At 47.4% G+C, this 17026-nt stretch overlaps 1 protein-coding gene across 1 annotated transcript in view; it reads left to right on the top strand.

Moving 5' to 3' along the window:
* The window catches only part of STAT4 (signal transducer and activator of transcription 4), a gene marked incomplete at its 5' end in the record, with an annotated part of 73877 nt that overhangs the window by 39105 nt on the left and 17746 nt on the right, over positions 1-17026 (top strand). The window contains 11 exons of the mRNA XM_081095930.1: positions 93-191; positions 1469-1561; positions 2448-2526; positions 4312-4397; positions 6474-6625; positions 9515-9673; positions 10625-10717; positions 14245-14304; positions 14600-14617; positions 14704-14797; positions 16648-16692. Coding sequence (XP_080952056.1) covers positions 93-191; positions 1469-1561; positions 2448-2526; positions 4312-4397; positions 6474-6625; positions 9515-9673; positions 10625-10717; positions 14245-14304; positions 14600-14617; positions 14704-14797; positions 16648-16692 — 978 coding nt within the window. The remainder of the gene's footprint in view (positions 1-92; positions 192-1468; positions 1562-2447; positions 2527-4311; positions 4398-6473; positions 6626-9514; positions 9674-10624; positions 10718-14244; positions 14305-14599; positions 14618-14703; positions 14798-16647; positions 16693-17026) is intronic.

Raw genomic sequence — 17026 nt, 5'->3', positions numbered from 1 at the left:
GGGATATCATTTTTTTTAATTTGCAAACAGCAATGTTTCTTTATGATGCACATATTTAAGCTTTTATGTTGCTTCTGCTCCCTTTTTTCCAGGGAAAATTTCATGGAAATCCAATGCATGTGGCTGTAGTTATTTCAAATTGCTTAAGGGAAGAGAGGAGAATATTGGCTGCTGCCAACATGCCCGTTCAGGTAAGATTTTCTGAACTTGTGATCTTGTTATCTCCTTGGGCTCAATTTTTCTGAACCGAAAGTCTTTTCTCGCCAACGAGCTTCTTCTCTGTGTTAGTGGTGCCACCATCCTTCAGGCCACTTGTCATCAGAGATCCTTTTCTCTGCCTCTTTTTTTTTCTTTTTTTTAATATATTTTATTGATTTTTTACAGAGAGGAAAGGAGAGAGATAGAGAGCTAGAAACATCAATCAGCTGGCTCCTGCACACTCCCCACTGGGGATGTGCCCGCAACCAAGGTACATGCCCTTGACTGGAATCGAACCTAGCACCTTTCAGTCCGCAGGCCCACGCTCTATCCACTGAGCCAAACCGGTACCGGCTTCTCTGCCTCTTTATTGAGATGATTACCAAGTTTTTCCAGCATTTGTTTGTAGAATCTCATCTATACATTATTTTCTCTCTCTACGGGTCATGCTCTGGCCCATGGTGTTACAACATTGGTTCAAGAATATGGTTAACTACCGCCCTAGCTGGTGTGGTTCAGTGGGTAGAGCATCGGCCCTCGGGCTGAAGGGTCCCAGGTTAGATTCTGGTCAAAGGCATGCACCTCGGTTGCAGACTCAATCTTTGGCCCTGGTTGGGCATGTGCGGGAGGCAAACACATTTAACATCAGGTTATTAGAGTGGCCAGCGCTTGGAGAAGTTGGCCAGCCTTTCTATTTAACAAAGCTGACATTTTGACATATTCTTTCGTAAACTCCCTTTGTTCCAGTATAAAAATAATTCTCATGCCGTCAGATTCATCTGAAGTTAAGTCTAATTCTAAATTTAAGTCTAACTCAATGTAGTTTCACTATACTAATTTTTAAATTACATGTATTAGTTTTAGAGAATTTCAAAAGTAATACAGATCTATTATAGCAAATTAAGAAAAAATTTTAACTATAAGATAATCTATAACTTTACTATTCATGGATAACGCACATAACATTTGGGGGTGTTCTTCCAATCACATGTACTTGAGTATACATATCTGTACATATATCCATATATTTCTAAATATACATACATATATAAGCAATAGAGATCATAAACATATGGTGCTTCATAATTTTCTCTATTTTTAACACTATGACGCTACTTATATGTCATTGAATATTTTTCTACAGCATGATTTTTAACGGTTATAGAGTACTTCATATCATATCGATCCAAACCTAAGTTCGAAGTATACTCCACATACCACATTCATCATAAACCAACACCATTGAAATTTCAAGACGTTCTTTTCCCAGGGACCTCTGGAGAAATCCTTGCAAAGCTCTTCCGTTTCGGAAAGACAGAGGAACGTGGAGCACAAAGTGGCCGCCATTAAGAACAGCGTGCAGGTGAGTGCGCTGTGGATGCCCAGCGAGGCTGGCTCCGGGCCCCACTCTGCCCCTGGCTCCTGGGGTCCAGAGTGCGTGCGCACAGAAACACGGCGGCTTGTCAGTGAGATCAATGTCTCTCACACCCTGTGTCCTATTAGAAAAGGTGGCTTTGGGGAAAGAAAGCTTTTTACCGTCAGTTACTGGAGACTGGGTCTGCCCGCCACTCTCCATCCCGGGGAGCCATGTGGCCTCAGGCAAGTAAGTCAGCTCACAGCCCAGACCTCTGCTTCCCCCTCTGTATGGGGGTCACCGCGTCATAGGGCTGCTGTGAGGCTGCGGGGCTCGCACATGAAGAGCCCAGGTCCTGACGCTCAATACCTGCTGTGTCTGAGCAGCAAAACAGCAGCAGGTTTAGCGAAGAGAAAAGTAAAAATCTCAGGGAGAGAAACAGGAAACACAGAGGAAGCATTTTTTCTAAGACATAGAGAGGGGAAAATGTATACTGAATTGTCATAAACTGCAGCGGGTTGGAAAGGAGACTCCCAGCAACATGATCCTTGGTACATGGAACAGAATTATATGGAACTAACGGGAGAAGGGTGCATATTCTTGGGTGGAAAAGGAAATTGGTGGCATCATTTGACACTCACTGAGAAACAAGAGGACAAGTTTCCAATTGGGTGGAGACAATGGATGAGCAAATTCAGCCTGGTTCTCCCAGTGACACTCAGCTTTCCTGGGAATGGGCTCTGTGTAGATGTAGGTTCTATACAGTTAGTCTACGATATTACCGGAAACCAGAAGAACAAAACAGTGTATTTTGAAATACGGGTGATGTTTCATTGACATGCTGAATTCTAACAACTGAGGGAGCATGTGTTTGTTTTTTTCTTTTTGTCAAAAGATAACAGAACAAGACACCAAATATTTAGAAGACCTGCAAGATGAATTTGACTACAGGTATAAAACGATTCAGATGATGGGTGAGTTTCTGTTTCATCTGTAATTCTACACAGAAATGACACAACCATGGGCTTTATCAGATTATCAAAGGAGTCCACAATCCTAAAGCAATTTAAGGGCTGAGAACTTCATTAAGCCTTACAGTTCATTGAAAGCAGCCTCATCCTAAATTTCATATGTGAACTATCAATTCTGAGAATTTATATATATAAAAGCCTAAGCGACCGTTACAACCGGTCGACCAAATGACTGGCCAACTGGTTGCTATGATGTGCACTGACTACCAAGGAGCAGACACTCAATACAGGAGCTGCCCCCTGGTAGTCAGTACACTCCCACAGCCAACCTCCCGCGGCCAGCCAACCTCCTGTGGTCCCTCCCCATGGTGAGATGGCCCCGATCACCCCTGATCGCTGGTCAGACCGAGAGACCCCACCAGGCACAAATTCGTGCACCAGGCCTCTAGTTAGAATATAACAGAATACATTAAATGGTAAACTTACTTTGAACTTAATATATTGCAATTAGAGGTAATTTAATATCTTTCAGTGCTCCATGAGAATTATGAAGAATGAAAATAATCATCTTACAATTTAAATCAAGTATTTACTTTGTTGGTTCTAAGTGCAAAGAAATGAAAGACACATGGAAAATAAGTTCTGTCCTTGGTTGTGAAGATGGGAAATGTTAGCTAATGAAGTTTTGAGTTGGTAAAATGCTACATAACCAAGATTTCGCTGCACAGTTAGCAGTTAGTGAATTTGTAAATTAAAGCAACCAAGGCCAGGCCGGTGTGGCTCAGTGGTTGAGTGTCAGCCTATGAACCAGGAGGTCACAGTTCGATTCCCGGTCAGGGCACATGCCCGGGTTGCATCTTCAATCCCTAGTGTGGGGCGTACAGGAGGCAGCCAATCAATAATTCTCTCTCATCAGTGATGTTTCTATCTCTCTCTCTCTCTCCCTCTCCCTTTCTCTCTGAAATCAATAAAAATATATTGTAAAATAAATAAAGCAACCAGGGATGCCTTTTGGGGTATCTGCTGTTTTATAGGGCATTTGACACACTGTTGTCCTGGTGCCTCTTTTTCAAATACATGAGTCAGATCAGCGTTCCCGTGTTCACTTTTCATAGATGTGAGTGGTTGGTAGAAACCGTCGCGTACTCTATACCAATAAAATTTGATGTTTACATTAAATAATACAATTTTCCTTGCACATCGTCCAATTAGGAGGATAAATCCTTTTGGTTTTTCTTCTGTCCGAGATGTTTTGAAAATCTTCAACTCTTTCCCACTTCTAGTTTCACTGTGAGGCTAGCCTGTTTTGCAAAGAAAAAGGGAAAGTGAAGGATTTAGTCTTTGTTATTAGTTCATGAGACCAAGGAGACAAAGCACTAACTCCACCAGGCAGTTTCTCGTAACTCCTACGTACAAGGTAGGGCATCAGGAAGAGTCAAATGCGATATAATCGTGGGCACAAGGGCCCCCTTCGTTTTCTGCTTCTGCCAGCCAACCCGGATTATCATCAATGTAGAGGTGGCAGATAAGGAATCCATGATACAGATGTTTGTATCTTCTCTCCCCGCCCCCCCCCCCCAAAAGGAGCATGATGGAAGCGTGGTCTTCTCCCAAGGGCTGCACCATAGAGCTCCTCTCTTTGTGCCAGGATGGGACCCTTCCTGGCACAAGGAACTGACTTACTTCCACGCTCCCCTCCCTGATGGCCCCGCTTGGGCTCCTGCATCTGAGGGGGGCAGAGACCTCAGTCTCGGGGAGACTCTCAGCCTGCTCTCTTTTCCTCCGCAGATCAGGGCGACAAGAACAATGCCCTGATGAGCCAGGAGGTGCTGACTCTGCAAGAAATGCTCAACAGCCTGGACTTCAAGAGGAAGGTCAGCGACGAGCTGTAGCTTGGCCTTTGGGCTGTTTTTCTCCTTTTCCTGCGTCTAATCCCACTGACCAGAATTTATGCTGAAGGAGCCGATGGCAACGTTTCTAGGAAAAGGGCCATACTGTCCGCTGTGCTTCTACGTTTACAAAGCGGGCCTGCGAGTTTGACACGCTTGCTCTAGGGCAGCGATGGCGAACCTTTTGAGCGCGGCGTGTCAGCATTTTGAAAAACCCTAACTTCACTCTGGTGCCGTGTCACATAGAGAAATTTTTTGATCTTTGCAACCATAGTAAAACCAAGACTTCTATTTTTGACATTTATTTTATATATTTAAATGCCATTTCACAAGGAAAAATCAACCAAAAAAATGAGTTCACGTGTCACCTCTGACACGCGTGTCATAGGTTCGCCGTCCCTGGGCTAGCGTCTGTTTCTCTTGCTTACGTGGCACACTGACTGTCGCTACCAGCAAGGCCAGAGTAAACATGTCACCTGCTTTCTATTCGCCACTATTTCAGACGCGGCTCTTTTAGCTGCTGTGCATCATATGCTGCGATGGGTCCCGCTACATATGCGTAACTAACATATGCAAACTATTCCTCGAAGACACCAACATTTTACTGGAAAGTTAAGTGTTCCAGTTTCCAGGCTGAAAAATGACCTTGCGCTGGATTTCAAGATAGTTTACTGAAGTCTGAATTTTTCAGTCTAACCTCCTCCCAGCGAGAGGAGGGACTTCTTTCTGGCTCAGTGAGCTCTTTTAAAAGAGGCAGGAGCATCTCTGCTTTAATTCTCAATAAACCCTATTTTATTAAATAGGGTAAATCAGTATTTTATTTCTGAACGTTCCTCTCCATTTTTTTTATGCAGGAATTTGTGTTAGCACAAGTAAATATAAAACTTATTTTACCCTAAATTATACACTTAAACAGTTACATATCAGATTTTAAACATGCAGATGGTTAGTCCAAGATAAACGTAATGTTTTATGCATAATAAAGGCATACTACATAACTTCAGGAATAAGATTTTAAGGAGAGAGAGAACCTCGGAAATAATTGCGTAGATCAGAAGACCAAGTGCCAGCAGAGTTCAGTGGTTTATCCAGATTCACACAGCTTGTGGCGACACCAGGGTAGGAATACCTAGGCCTTTAACAGTTACACGTCTCCACTATACCTTCCAAAACCCAGTTAAGTACTAACAACAACTAACACGGAAAGGCTCACATTTTCAACAGTACATTTTAAAATAAATGCGTAAACATGCGTACAAGAATATTAATTCAATGTATAAATCTTTTTAAAAGCAGATATAGGGCTTTATTCAATACTAGAGGCCCGGTGCGCGAAACTTGTGCACGGGTGTGGTCCCTAGGCCTGGCCGGCGATTGAAGCACAAGCGTTTGGCGTGGAAGGGCCGGTCCCAGCTGACCTCTGGGCCCTGGGCAGCACCTGGCCCCCTGGGCCCCTGTGCATCCTCTTCCGCCTGAGTCATCGGGCCCCTGCACAGCTCCCTCAGTGCCTGGGAGCCGGGCGGCAACCCGCCCCCCACCACCACCGCTGGTTGCCATCTGCAGGGCAATTGGCAGGGCAGTCAGGCCCAGCTTGCATCTGCCTTGGCCTGGTGCCGCCCGCTCACCTGCTCCACCGTCCCGCCACGTTCCTGCTCTGGTCGGGACCCATTGGGGCCAGCAGCACCTCCATTGCCGCCCGCTGCCAGCGCCCAGTCGCCAACGCCCGCCATGTTCTGCACTGCCCCCGGTGGTCAGTGCACGTCATAGCGAGTGGTCGAACTCCCGGTCGAGGGGACAATTTGCATATTAGGCTTTTATTATATAGGATTGTCACAGGACTCACACATTCTATGATAGTCTCAGCGTATTTATTAAGAGAATGTTCCCTGGGACTGGGCTTTTCTCTTCATGACATTATTTGACTGTAAGACCTTCCTGGTTGGCAGAGGCAGTGGGATGGCGAACAGAAGGTGGTATAGGTGAGACACATCGTTCTATAGGTGGAGTTAGGGTGACTTAGTTGTGTCTCATGAGCATCTCAGCAGTGCTCTCTGTCTCCAGGAAGCGCTGGGCAAGCTGACCCAAATAGTCGGCGAGTCGGACCTGCTGATGAGCAGCATGCTGGCGGAGGAGCTGCAGGACTGGAAGCGGCGGCAGCAGGTCGCCTGCATCGGGGGTCCCCTCCACAGCGGGCTGGACCAGCTTCAGAACTGGTGAGACACTTGACTTCCGTTTCTAGAGAAAACCACAGGATGTACCCAAGTTCAGCATCGCTCAGCCGGAGAAAGCCACTTGGGCCAGAGTGCCAGCTCCCCCCGGGGTGGATGGTGGACTAGCAGGGGCTGCTCCTCAGTTGAAAACCAACAGACATCATGATATACATGTTCTTCACTTTTATTCCTTTGTGGAGAAAAAGAGAGCATCGTAGAAATTTATAAAATGCATAAGAATTGCGTAATTTTCTTATATGCTTAATCTTACAAGCCCTAGCCAGTTTTGTTCAGTGGATAGCACATCCTCCTGTGGACAAAGGGTCCTGGGTTTGATTCCGGTCAAGGACATGTACCTCAGATGCAGGCTCCTCCCCGGCCAGGCCCTGGTTGGGGCGCATGCAGGAGGCAACCAATCGATGTTTGTCTCACATCGGTATTTCTGTCTTTTCCCCTCTCTCTAAAAATCAATGGAAAAATATCCTCGGGTGCGGATAAACAGACAAACAAACAAAAAAGACTCAGGAATCTTTGAAGCCAGCAATCCATATGCTTTCTTAGGGACGTCAGAAGCATAGCTTCAGGAGCTTGAAAAGATACCTCTGTTTTGAAGGTGGACCTTAAGACGTCCACGCTCAGCCTGAATCTGTGTTTTCCAGAACAATGTATTTCTGTATTTTCATGGAAAGTCTCCCAGGACCAGGACAGCATCTGCACTCGTAATCAGAGGCAGCGCTTGGTGTTAGCAGAAAAAGTGGGTTTCCCCCTTCACCAGGGCAAGAATCAAGCCAGCTGAAGGAAAGAAACCTTAGAAAATGTAATTAAAAAGAAGGAAAATGGTCAACAGAATCTAACACTGTCTTCAGAGGGTACAGCTCAATACAGTGCGATCCGTGGGGACCGGGACACTGGCACGGGAAGCGCTGCCCCGCCAGGCACATCCCCAGAAGCAAGGAGCTGGGCTCATCAGAGATGCACACGTTTCCCGGGGGAGAGACAGCGGTTCTCTGACCTCCCTGTGCTCTGTTGTTGGGAAAACAAGGTGAACAGCAAAGGCAGCAGTGAAATGGGGCTCCTTCCACTCCAGTGGGGGGTCAGCCGTGCTCCCTGCAATGCCGCGTGGGGCCTGGACGTTATGTGGGAAGAGCTGCGGTCAGGGCTACGCGGATGGGCCAGGGCTAAGGGACGGGTCAGGGCTATGTGGACGGGTCAGGGCTAAGGGGACGGGTCAGGGCTACACGGACAGGTCAGGGCTACGTGGACAGGTCAGGGCTAATGGGACGGGCCAGGGCTAAGGGGACGGGTCAGGGCTAAGGGGACGGGCCAGGGCTAAGGGGGCGGGTCAGGGCTAAGGGGACGGGTCAGGGCTAAGGGGACGGGCCAGGGCTAAGGGGGCAGGCCAGGGCTAATGGGACGGGCCAGGGCTAAGGGGACGGGTCAGGGCTAAGGGGACGGGCCAGGGCTAAGGGGGCGGGTCAGGGCTACACGGACAGGTCAGGGCTACGTGGACAGGTCAGGGCTAATGGGACGGGCCAGGGCTAAGGGGACGGGTCAGGGCTAAGGGGACGGGCCAGGGCTAAGGGGGCGGGCCAGGGCTAATGGGACGGGCCAGGGCTACACGGACAGGTCAGGGCTACGTGGACAGGTCAGGGCTAATTGGACGGGCCAGGGCTAAGGGGACGGGTCAGGGCTAAGGGGACGGGCCAGGGCTAAGGGGACGGGTCAGGGCTACACTGACAGGTCAGGGTTAGGGTTAGGCTAAGAGGACGGGTCAGGGCTAATGGGACGGGTCAGGGCTAAGGGACGGGTCAGGGCTAAGGGGACGGGCCAGGGCTAATGGGACGGGTCAGGGCTAAGGGACGGGCCAGGGCTAAGGGGACGGGCCAGGGCTAATGGGACGGGCCAGGGCTAAGGGGGCGGGCCAGGGCTAAGGGGGCGGGCCAGGGCTAATGGGACGGGCCAGGGCTAGGGGACGGGTCAGGGTAAGGGGACGGGTCAGGGCTAAGGGACGGGTCAGGGCTAAGGGGACGGGTCAGGGCTAAGGGGACGGGCCAGGGCTAAGGGGACGGGTCAGGGCTAAGGGGACGGGCCAGGGCTAAGGGGGCGGGTCAGGGCTAAGGGACGGGTCAGGGCTACGCAGACGGGTCAGGGCTAAGGGGGCGGGTCAGGGCTAAGGGACGGGTCAGGGCTACGCGGACGGGTCAGGGCTAGGGGACGGGTCAGGGCTAGGGGACGGGTCAGGGCTACGCGGACGATGTGCCCAGTCTGTCGAAGGCAGCCTCCTGGGTAGATGGCGGAGGCCCCTTCCCTCTCCATCCTCCCAATCTCCCTCTTAGGCCCGGCCCACGCTCCCTTCTGCACGTCTGAGCTGGGGTCAGGGCGGCGTGAGGAGAACACGCGGGCACCTTTCTCCAGGGATCTCCATCGATAAGTCCCAGGCTAATCCTAGGACTTACCGCAAACATACATGCTCGTTTTATACTGTGTTTCTTCTTCGGGATTCTACACACAACATGCTTCACATCATGTATTTTTAAAGCTCTCAGTATGCTCTTCCATTGCTCCTTGGTGAGTGTCAAATTCTTAACATACATGTTCCACAGACCGGTCTGTGTTAAACAGAGGGTCATTACAGGGCATTTCTTGTCCGTAACTGAAGGTACACTTTAGAAAATGTTGAAAATATTTAACATTGTCTCATGCATCTTAGAGGAAAACACGGATTAAGGAAAAAAAAAAACATGTAAGCAACTGTCCCTGACCTCTCAGGGGCGTATGTGATTGATTGAGTTCAACATGTGACTGTTTGCTACGTACAGTGAATAGTTAAAATAGTAGAAAGATAGTAGATGACATGGGGACACGACCTGTGTTTATCCTTTGCTTCCGTAGCTTCACGCTGTTGGCAGAAAGTCTGTTCCAGCTCAAAAGGCAGCTGGAGAAGCTGGAGGAGCAGTCTTCCAAGGTGACGTACGAAGGGGACCCCATCCCCCTGCAGAGGCCACACCTGCTCGAGAGAGTCACCTTCTTGATCTGCAGCATTTTTAAGAAGTGAGTGTTCTTGTCGAATGCCTCCGCAGCTCCAGGCCTTGGAGTGGTAGGGACACCCTCTGGGGGTTTGGCATTGAGGTGAAGGGGTGGTAGGGAACTAAACAGTGAGCCTTGGGGTGAGCTGAGTAAAGCTCCAGAGAGTTCCGGAAACATTTCTGTTCTTCACTGCTCATCAGTACTCCCCCCCACCCCCCAACCGAGTCCGTTTTCCATGAACCAAGCACGTCACCCACCTGAAGTTCATTTGTCAACATTTAGAAAAAGAGGATTTCAAGGATTTCTCAAGTGCATGTCTAAGAAATGAAGGCTGGAGAACATGTGTTTGTTTATAAGCTCATCCAAAAGAAAAAGAAAAAACTAGTATGTACCAGAAAGCCTACTGTCTACTTCAAAAATGGCATGAAATTAACTTTCTATGTTATGCTTAGTAGGATAAAAATAGACGAGGCCTTTTCCTCTTCACTCAGTTTTAACCATTAAGAATGAATTACTGGCCCTGACCGATTTGGCTCAGTGGATAGAGCATCGGCCTTTGGACTGAAGGGTCCCAGGTTCGATTCCAGTCAAGGGCATATGTACCTTGGTTGCAGGCACATCCCCAGTGGGGGGCATGCAGGAGGCAGCTGATCGATGTTTCTCTCTCATCGATGTTTCTAACTCTCTGTCCCTCTCCCTTCCTCTCTGTAAAAAATCGATAAAATATATTTAAAAAAAAAAAAAAAAGAATGAATTACTGTTGTCACGCAGGGATGGGCTCCAGGCCTTTTTCCCTCTCCTGGTAGTTATTTGTGAGGCGTCTTTGGAGAGAGTTGAGCTTCGCTGGGGGTTGAGTGTCTTCTGTGTGTGGGAAACATGGACCTTAGGGGAGGACAGCTTCCTGTTCCTCTGTGGTTTGTAGCCTGTCGATATGTTCAGTGTTTTCAAGTGACACTTGACTTCCTTTGAATCCAGCTCGTTTGTGGTTGAACGGCAGCCATGCATGCCCACCCACCCGCAGAGGCCGATGGTGCTGAAGACGCTCATCCAGTTCACGGTGAAGCTCAGGTAGGCACAGTGCGTCCCACCATCTCATGTGTGCGTGGGCCACAGCCACTGTGTGGCCAGGGCCGGTGCCTCCCCCTGGGCCTGCCTCCACCTGCTCTTCCGTGAGCGCCTCCTGCTTGCCCGGCGCTCAGCTGTGGTCAGCGCCCGCAGGGATGTGGCGTGAGGGCCCTGCTGGTAGAAAGTGTGACGATGAGGGGCATGAGCATGGCAGCCTGAAATCGCAGCGTCGAGCACCACGGACCGAGTGGCTGGAAAGCTCGCCGGGAGCGAAGACCAGAGACGGAGAAGGCCCTGTGGTCACCGGGGGAGGCCCTGGGGGAAGAGCAGAGGAGAGGAGAGCAGGCTCGCAGGGAGGAAGCCAGGAAATACGACTTCTGAGGTCTGTTTCCTAAGCCTGTGAGCGGGACGAGAGCAGATGAAGAGGATAGGTGGGGACAGGGTAGGGGAAGCTTCAAATGTCCATTCCAGGAAAGACGTGGCACGTTCTCCCCGGTGTTACCCAGTGACCAGCCTAGTAGCTTTTCTGAGAAAACACTCAACACCACGTTTTTCAGTGTATCCTTACTTATGGATATGACTTCTGTGTTATTGTTGCTGTAGCGATGTATTTGATCCTTTCCAGTAGCAGGAGCAACCAAAATGTAGCATTGTCCCTAATGGCACTTAATGAGTTTGACTTTAAGCTTTCAAAGATTCTGCATCATGCTTCAGTCTCCAGGGCCCCACAGTTTAAAATCACTAGTCACCATTCACCTCCAGAAAGCTGAAATCCTAGGCTAATCCAAGAGGTAAAGCTGCCAAGGTGAACTAGGATGCCATAGTAGGGTCCCTGATCACATGTCATTACTGGAACTCCATTCTTATTTTATTCTTTCAGTTCTATCCTATATAAAAAAGCCCAGCGACTGAATGGCGGAACAACCAGAATGACCAGAATGACCAGTCGACCAGTCGCTATGATGCTCACTGTCCACCAGGGGGCAGATGCTCAATGCAGAAGCTGCTCCCTGGTGGTCAGTGCGCTCCCACAATGGGAGCACCACTTAGCTGACAGGGTCCATAGCCCCTTGGCTGAGCCAGATGAGCGCTCCCACAGCGGGTGGATCCCCGCAGGCCACACCCCTCACCAGTGCATGAATCCCATGCACCAGGCCTCTAGTTGAGATACAATTAGTGTAAGTACTGTATACGTTTAAGGTGTGCAGCATAACGACTTGACGTTCAGGAATTGCAAAATGATCATCAGAGTAAGTTTAGTTCACATTCATCACCTCTGCATTTTTACAGGGAAGACGTTCTGTCTTCAATTTGCATTTCAAAAACCCTCCTCGAAATTCTTGATCATTTCCTTGTGTGAATCTTGCAGTAAGACTTAAGAACTAAAGCCAAGGCCAAGTTCCTTGTAAAAATGTTATAATTTTCAAAAATAGTTTCTTCTTCATCCTCTCATCCGTCTGTAACCCAGAAGACGATAACACTGAACGGAGGTAAAATTAGAGGGGTAGTGAGCATCCTACTTTCCCTTGAGGCGCCCCATGGATGGTCTGTGAAGTCTAAGATACTCTTTGGAACAAAAAGGGGGGTGAGTCGGGACTGCTTACGCGGGGTTCTGAGTGGGACAGGTCCCTGAATGGCACCACCTGGCACGCTGTCTGAACTGGCTGCATGAGACAAAGACCTTGAGTCCCTGGTGTGAGTGTTCTGCCCTTCTCTGCTCCCTGACCGCTGCGTCCCCCTGTGTCTCCTCTGGACCCTGTTCCCCCGTCTGAATAGATGAACCTTTGCTTAGGGTTCAAGTTTGTCCCTTAAACCCCTCTCCACCGCAGCACTGCATCCTTCTGTTCCCAAGGGAGAGGTAACAGGGGACTCCCCTCCTGCAGAGGGACAGAGAGGAAGGCAGGGAGGAAAACCATCTTGCCTTACTGCATACCAACCCTTGCTACCAGCACCGCACGCTTGTCATAGCCCAAACCCTGAGCTCAGTCCTGTGCCTGGTGCCGGGCATTGAAGGAGCCTTCACGACATTCTCCCCAGCTTTTGTTCGGGCTGTTTAGTATCTGTGATTATATGTCTCTCATGCCCATCAGTTACTCCACCGTTCTCTATGTTCCATCTATGTGAGTGGACTTCTTCCTTTTATGTATAGCAGTGTCCACACCTCTCCCTTTCCCAGTCTTCACTACCCCAGTACCCCAGTGCCTAGGGCACGTAATGAATATGTATGAGGAGCTCAATACATGCTGAGTGAATGAATGAAGTTTGGGATGAGGGCATAAGTAAATGAATGAGTAAGTGAGTGATTATCTCAGAAACCGAACTGAACCTACAGAGAGAGGGTAGAGTTCGGAAGAGATGGGGAAAGCAAAAGAAAAAAGGGCCCCTCACCAGATTAAGGAATTAAAGAAAGTTATTCTGACCTATAATCACTTGATTTGAAATTATGTCTTTTTAAATTATGGACATTTTTGCTGTTACTTAAATAGAGTATGTTTAAAGATTACAAATGCATTGAAGTGTGAATTTTCCATGTTCTACCAGGGGTCTAGTCTTTCTCAATATTTTTACCGTAAAACAGTTATCATCAAAACATTTAATTTTAGTAAGCTTACAAAATGTGTTCTTAAAATCCTATATAATAAAAGGCTAATATGCAAATCTACCGAACAGTGGAACGACCAGTCGCTATGATGTGCACTGACCACCAGGGGGCAGAATGCAGGAGCTGCCCCCTGGTGATCAGTGCACTCACCCGGGGGAGTGTTGCTCAGCCAGAAGCTGGGCTCATGCGGGGAGCGGGCCTAAGCCTCCAGGCGGACATCCCTCAAGGGGTTCTGGACTGCGAGAGGACGCAAGCTAGGCTGAGAGACCCCCCACCCCACCCCTCCAGTGCACAAATGTTGTGCACCAGGCCTCTAGTACAAGAATAAAATGAAGCCATATCAATAGACTTTGATTTTTCTTATGTTTATACATTTAACCCAAATTTTGGCTTGAACCAAAATATATAGCATTTTTCTGACCTAGCCAAGGTTTTATCCAACACACATCAACTATAGCAGTGATGGCGAACCTATGACACGCGTGTCAGAGGTGACACGCACACTCATTTTTTTGGTTGATTTTTCTTTGTTAAATGGCATTTAAGTATATAAAATAAATATCAAAAATATAAGTCTTTGTTTTACTATGGTTGCAAATATCAAAAAATTTCTCTATGTGACACGGCACCAGAGTTAAGTTAGGGTTTTTCAAAATGCTGACACGCCGAGCTCAAAAGGTTCGCCATCACTGAACTACAGCCATATGGAAACAGTTCCTAAATGTCTGTCAGTATATTAAGTGGCTGACGTCAGTGTTAGTAACATGGAGAACTGAAGAGGAATTGGACATGTTTAAAACACACTGACATAGGGGGATAATGCAATCTGATCTATATGTATATGCTATAAATATATCTAAATCTCTAAATGTAAAAAAAGGCTTTTAGGACTTGTGATTTTTACCTTTGATTCTTTGTGTCTTTCCAGACTACTAATAAAACTGCCAGAACTAAATTATCAGGTAAAGGTGAAAGCATCGATTGACAAGTAAGTACCTAACTTCATTTTGAAACAGGAAAATGTAAGACTCTTTAAAAAGAACTGTTCTTATTTTATAGAATAATTTCAAACGTTTACATTTATTTCTCTAACATTACTTATCAATGCACTTCAAATATTGGACTTTGAAGTTCAACCATTTAACAGAACGCCAGTGAAGGCTTATTTGTAAAAGTTTGCTCTAAACGGGGATGAAGGTTTGCCTACTATCCTCTCAAGTGTTATAAAAAGTTTTCCCAGGTCTATTACGTAGCTTATTTTAAAAAATCTTCTGTGTTTACAGGAATGTTTCCACTCTAAGGTAAGCCCTGTACTTTGGAACTCTTGGTTGTTGTCATAAATCTGTTTTCCCGGAGACCATGTAAACGGCTGAGATTTCTTCCCCAGTAATCGCAGGTTTGTGCTGTGTGGAACGCACGTCAAAGCCATGTCCATCGAAGAATCTTCCAACGGGAGCCTCTCGGTAGAGTTCCGGCATTTGGTGAGTGCCTAGTACCTGTACACAGTCAGCTTATACGAGCTTTCTCTTCTTTCTCAAATCACACACATCGTTACTAACAGGCCTTGGAACCCCATGCATGTTGTTTCTTCATGTTTCTCATGTGAGATTAAAGGGTGTGTTGAGCTATAACAACATGCCGTCATTGAAGAATTAAAAATGGTAGAAGGAACACCGAAGTTAAACTCAGGGAAGTAGTACCTAAATACACTGAGTGGCCAGATTATTATTACCGCCCCATCAGTACAATGAAGTGAATTAGTTATGCAAATAATAGTAATAATAAAACCTTGAGAGCATTTGCTTAGGAAGTTTTCAATATTCAGTATTTTTGGAAGTGTCAATGAAGTCCTGATGGGGTGGTCATAATAGTCTGGCCACTCAGTGTATAGTTAGTAATTGGTCTCTAGATTTTGGTAATAATTTCAAGAGTAATCCATCTTGTAACGGACAGCGATTCCTGGGTTCGTTTTTTAAATGCCCCCGAGAAATGTCATCACGGAACAGCAGGTCTGGCTGTAGGCACGTCCACTTGAGACCGGTGAGCTGGGGGGCCAGGGTGCTCCTGGCATGACAGCTGCGGTTCGCCTTGGCATGTCTAGAAAGCCCTGACCAGCCGCGTCCTGTTGCTTCTGGTGCTCACCACTTCCTCTCCACCAAGAGTCCCCTTCTCACTTCTCTTTCTCATGCTTTGCATCGTTTTAGATTCCCCAGGACCCTGTGGCTGGTCTCGCCAGAAACGTGTTACTCATCTGGTTTGTTAACGTTTAGGAAGTCTCTTCCCTGGACGTTGGGACGTCTCAGAATCAGCCTCAAAAGGCCTAGTTTCTAACATACAGAATTGACGTTCACAGAACGGTATCTGCCTACACACGTTCATGCTGGCTTTTGTTTTTAGTTTGGTTTTTGTTCGCTCTTCAGTACTGAAGGGGGCATTTCCTTTTAGCTGAATTCCTGCCACGTGAGACTGTTAAATGAAATGCAACGATTAGTCGCATGTTCTACATCCTTCTAGCTAGCACTTGTTTTTTGGCTTAGGATTAATTTCGGTCCTCAGGGAATTTTTAATAATGGACAGTGTTTGCTAATAAATTAGTAAAGCGGTAAAAGCCCAAACCTTAGTTTCTACACTGCTCTTCTAGTGGCAAAGCATTTTCATTATGTATTTTTGCATAATAACTTTAATCACTTTCAATATAAAAGTCGACTTAGAATATCAGAGATGCAAAATTTTTAAATTAAAGCATCACCTGTAATCCCGCCACCTTGAGGTAACACTGTTTACACCCTTATTTTTGTGTTCATTCTTTTTAAAGCCAGATGAGATTGTGCACACTGTGTCATTTGCTTCCTGTCTGTTTTAGTAAGTGATCCATAGCATGAACATTTTTGTGTCAGGAAGTCTCCCTGTCCTCTAATGGCACCTAGTCCTTCCTGGACAGCTGACCCATCACTCCTTTCCCAGCCCTCTGTGCCAGGCGGGGTTTCACAGGCTTGGGAATCCCACGGCTTAGCTCGGATGACCCCTTCGCGGTACAAAGGAGGGCTGAATACGTTCGAGCACATCCAGCGTGATCGCCTCTTTCCAAAATGTTGGCTGAAACACACAGGCTTAGTGGTCTGCCAACCTCCTCACTGAGCTCGATGGAAGTTTCCGAACTGGCATCCGAACAGGAAGCTGCTTCCTGTGATGTGGGCAGCTGTCGGGTCTCATGAGTTGGAAGACATCTGAGTTACTTTCAAAATTGTGACCAAGAAAATCACTAAAGTAGGTGATTTTGATATGTAGCTGATAATGTGTCTCCATGTAAACACTGTTTTCTTTTTCTAAGCAACCAAAGGAAATGAAGTCCACTGCCGGAAGCAAAGGAAATGAGGTAGGAAATGTTTTCTTCTAGAGTTTTTCTAGGAAATAATTCTATAACATCTTATTTTTATAAAGCCCTTAAACTGCCTTTTATATTTTTACTAGAGGCCCGATGCACAAAATTCGTGCAAGAGTAGGCCTTCCTTCCCCCCTCCCCCCCTCCCCCCTCCCCCCCCCCCCCCCCCGCTACTGGCACCGGCTTCCCTCTGGCATCCGGAACCCGGGCTTTCCCTCCAGCCGCCGGCAGGCACCCTGGAACTGGGCTTCCCTTGCAGCCCTAGCTTCGTCCAGAAGGTCATCTGGAAGGACATCCGGAAGGACGTCCGGTCTAATTGGCATATTAT

Source organism: Myotis nattereri, assembly GCF_964212035.1.
Source record: "Myotis nattereri genome assembly, chromosome: 7".
In the NCBI taxonomy this organism is placed as follows: Eukaryota; Metazoa; Chordata; class Mammalia; order Chiroptera; family Vespertilionidae; genus Myotis; species Myotis nattereri.
The sequence above is the reverse complement of the archived record's forward strand: the minus strand, read 5'-3'. Positions and strand labels throughout refer to the sequence as shown.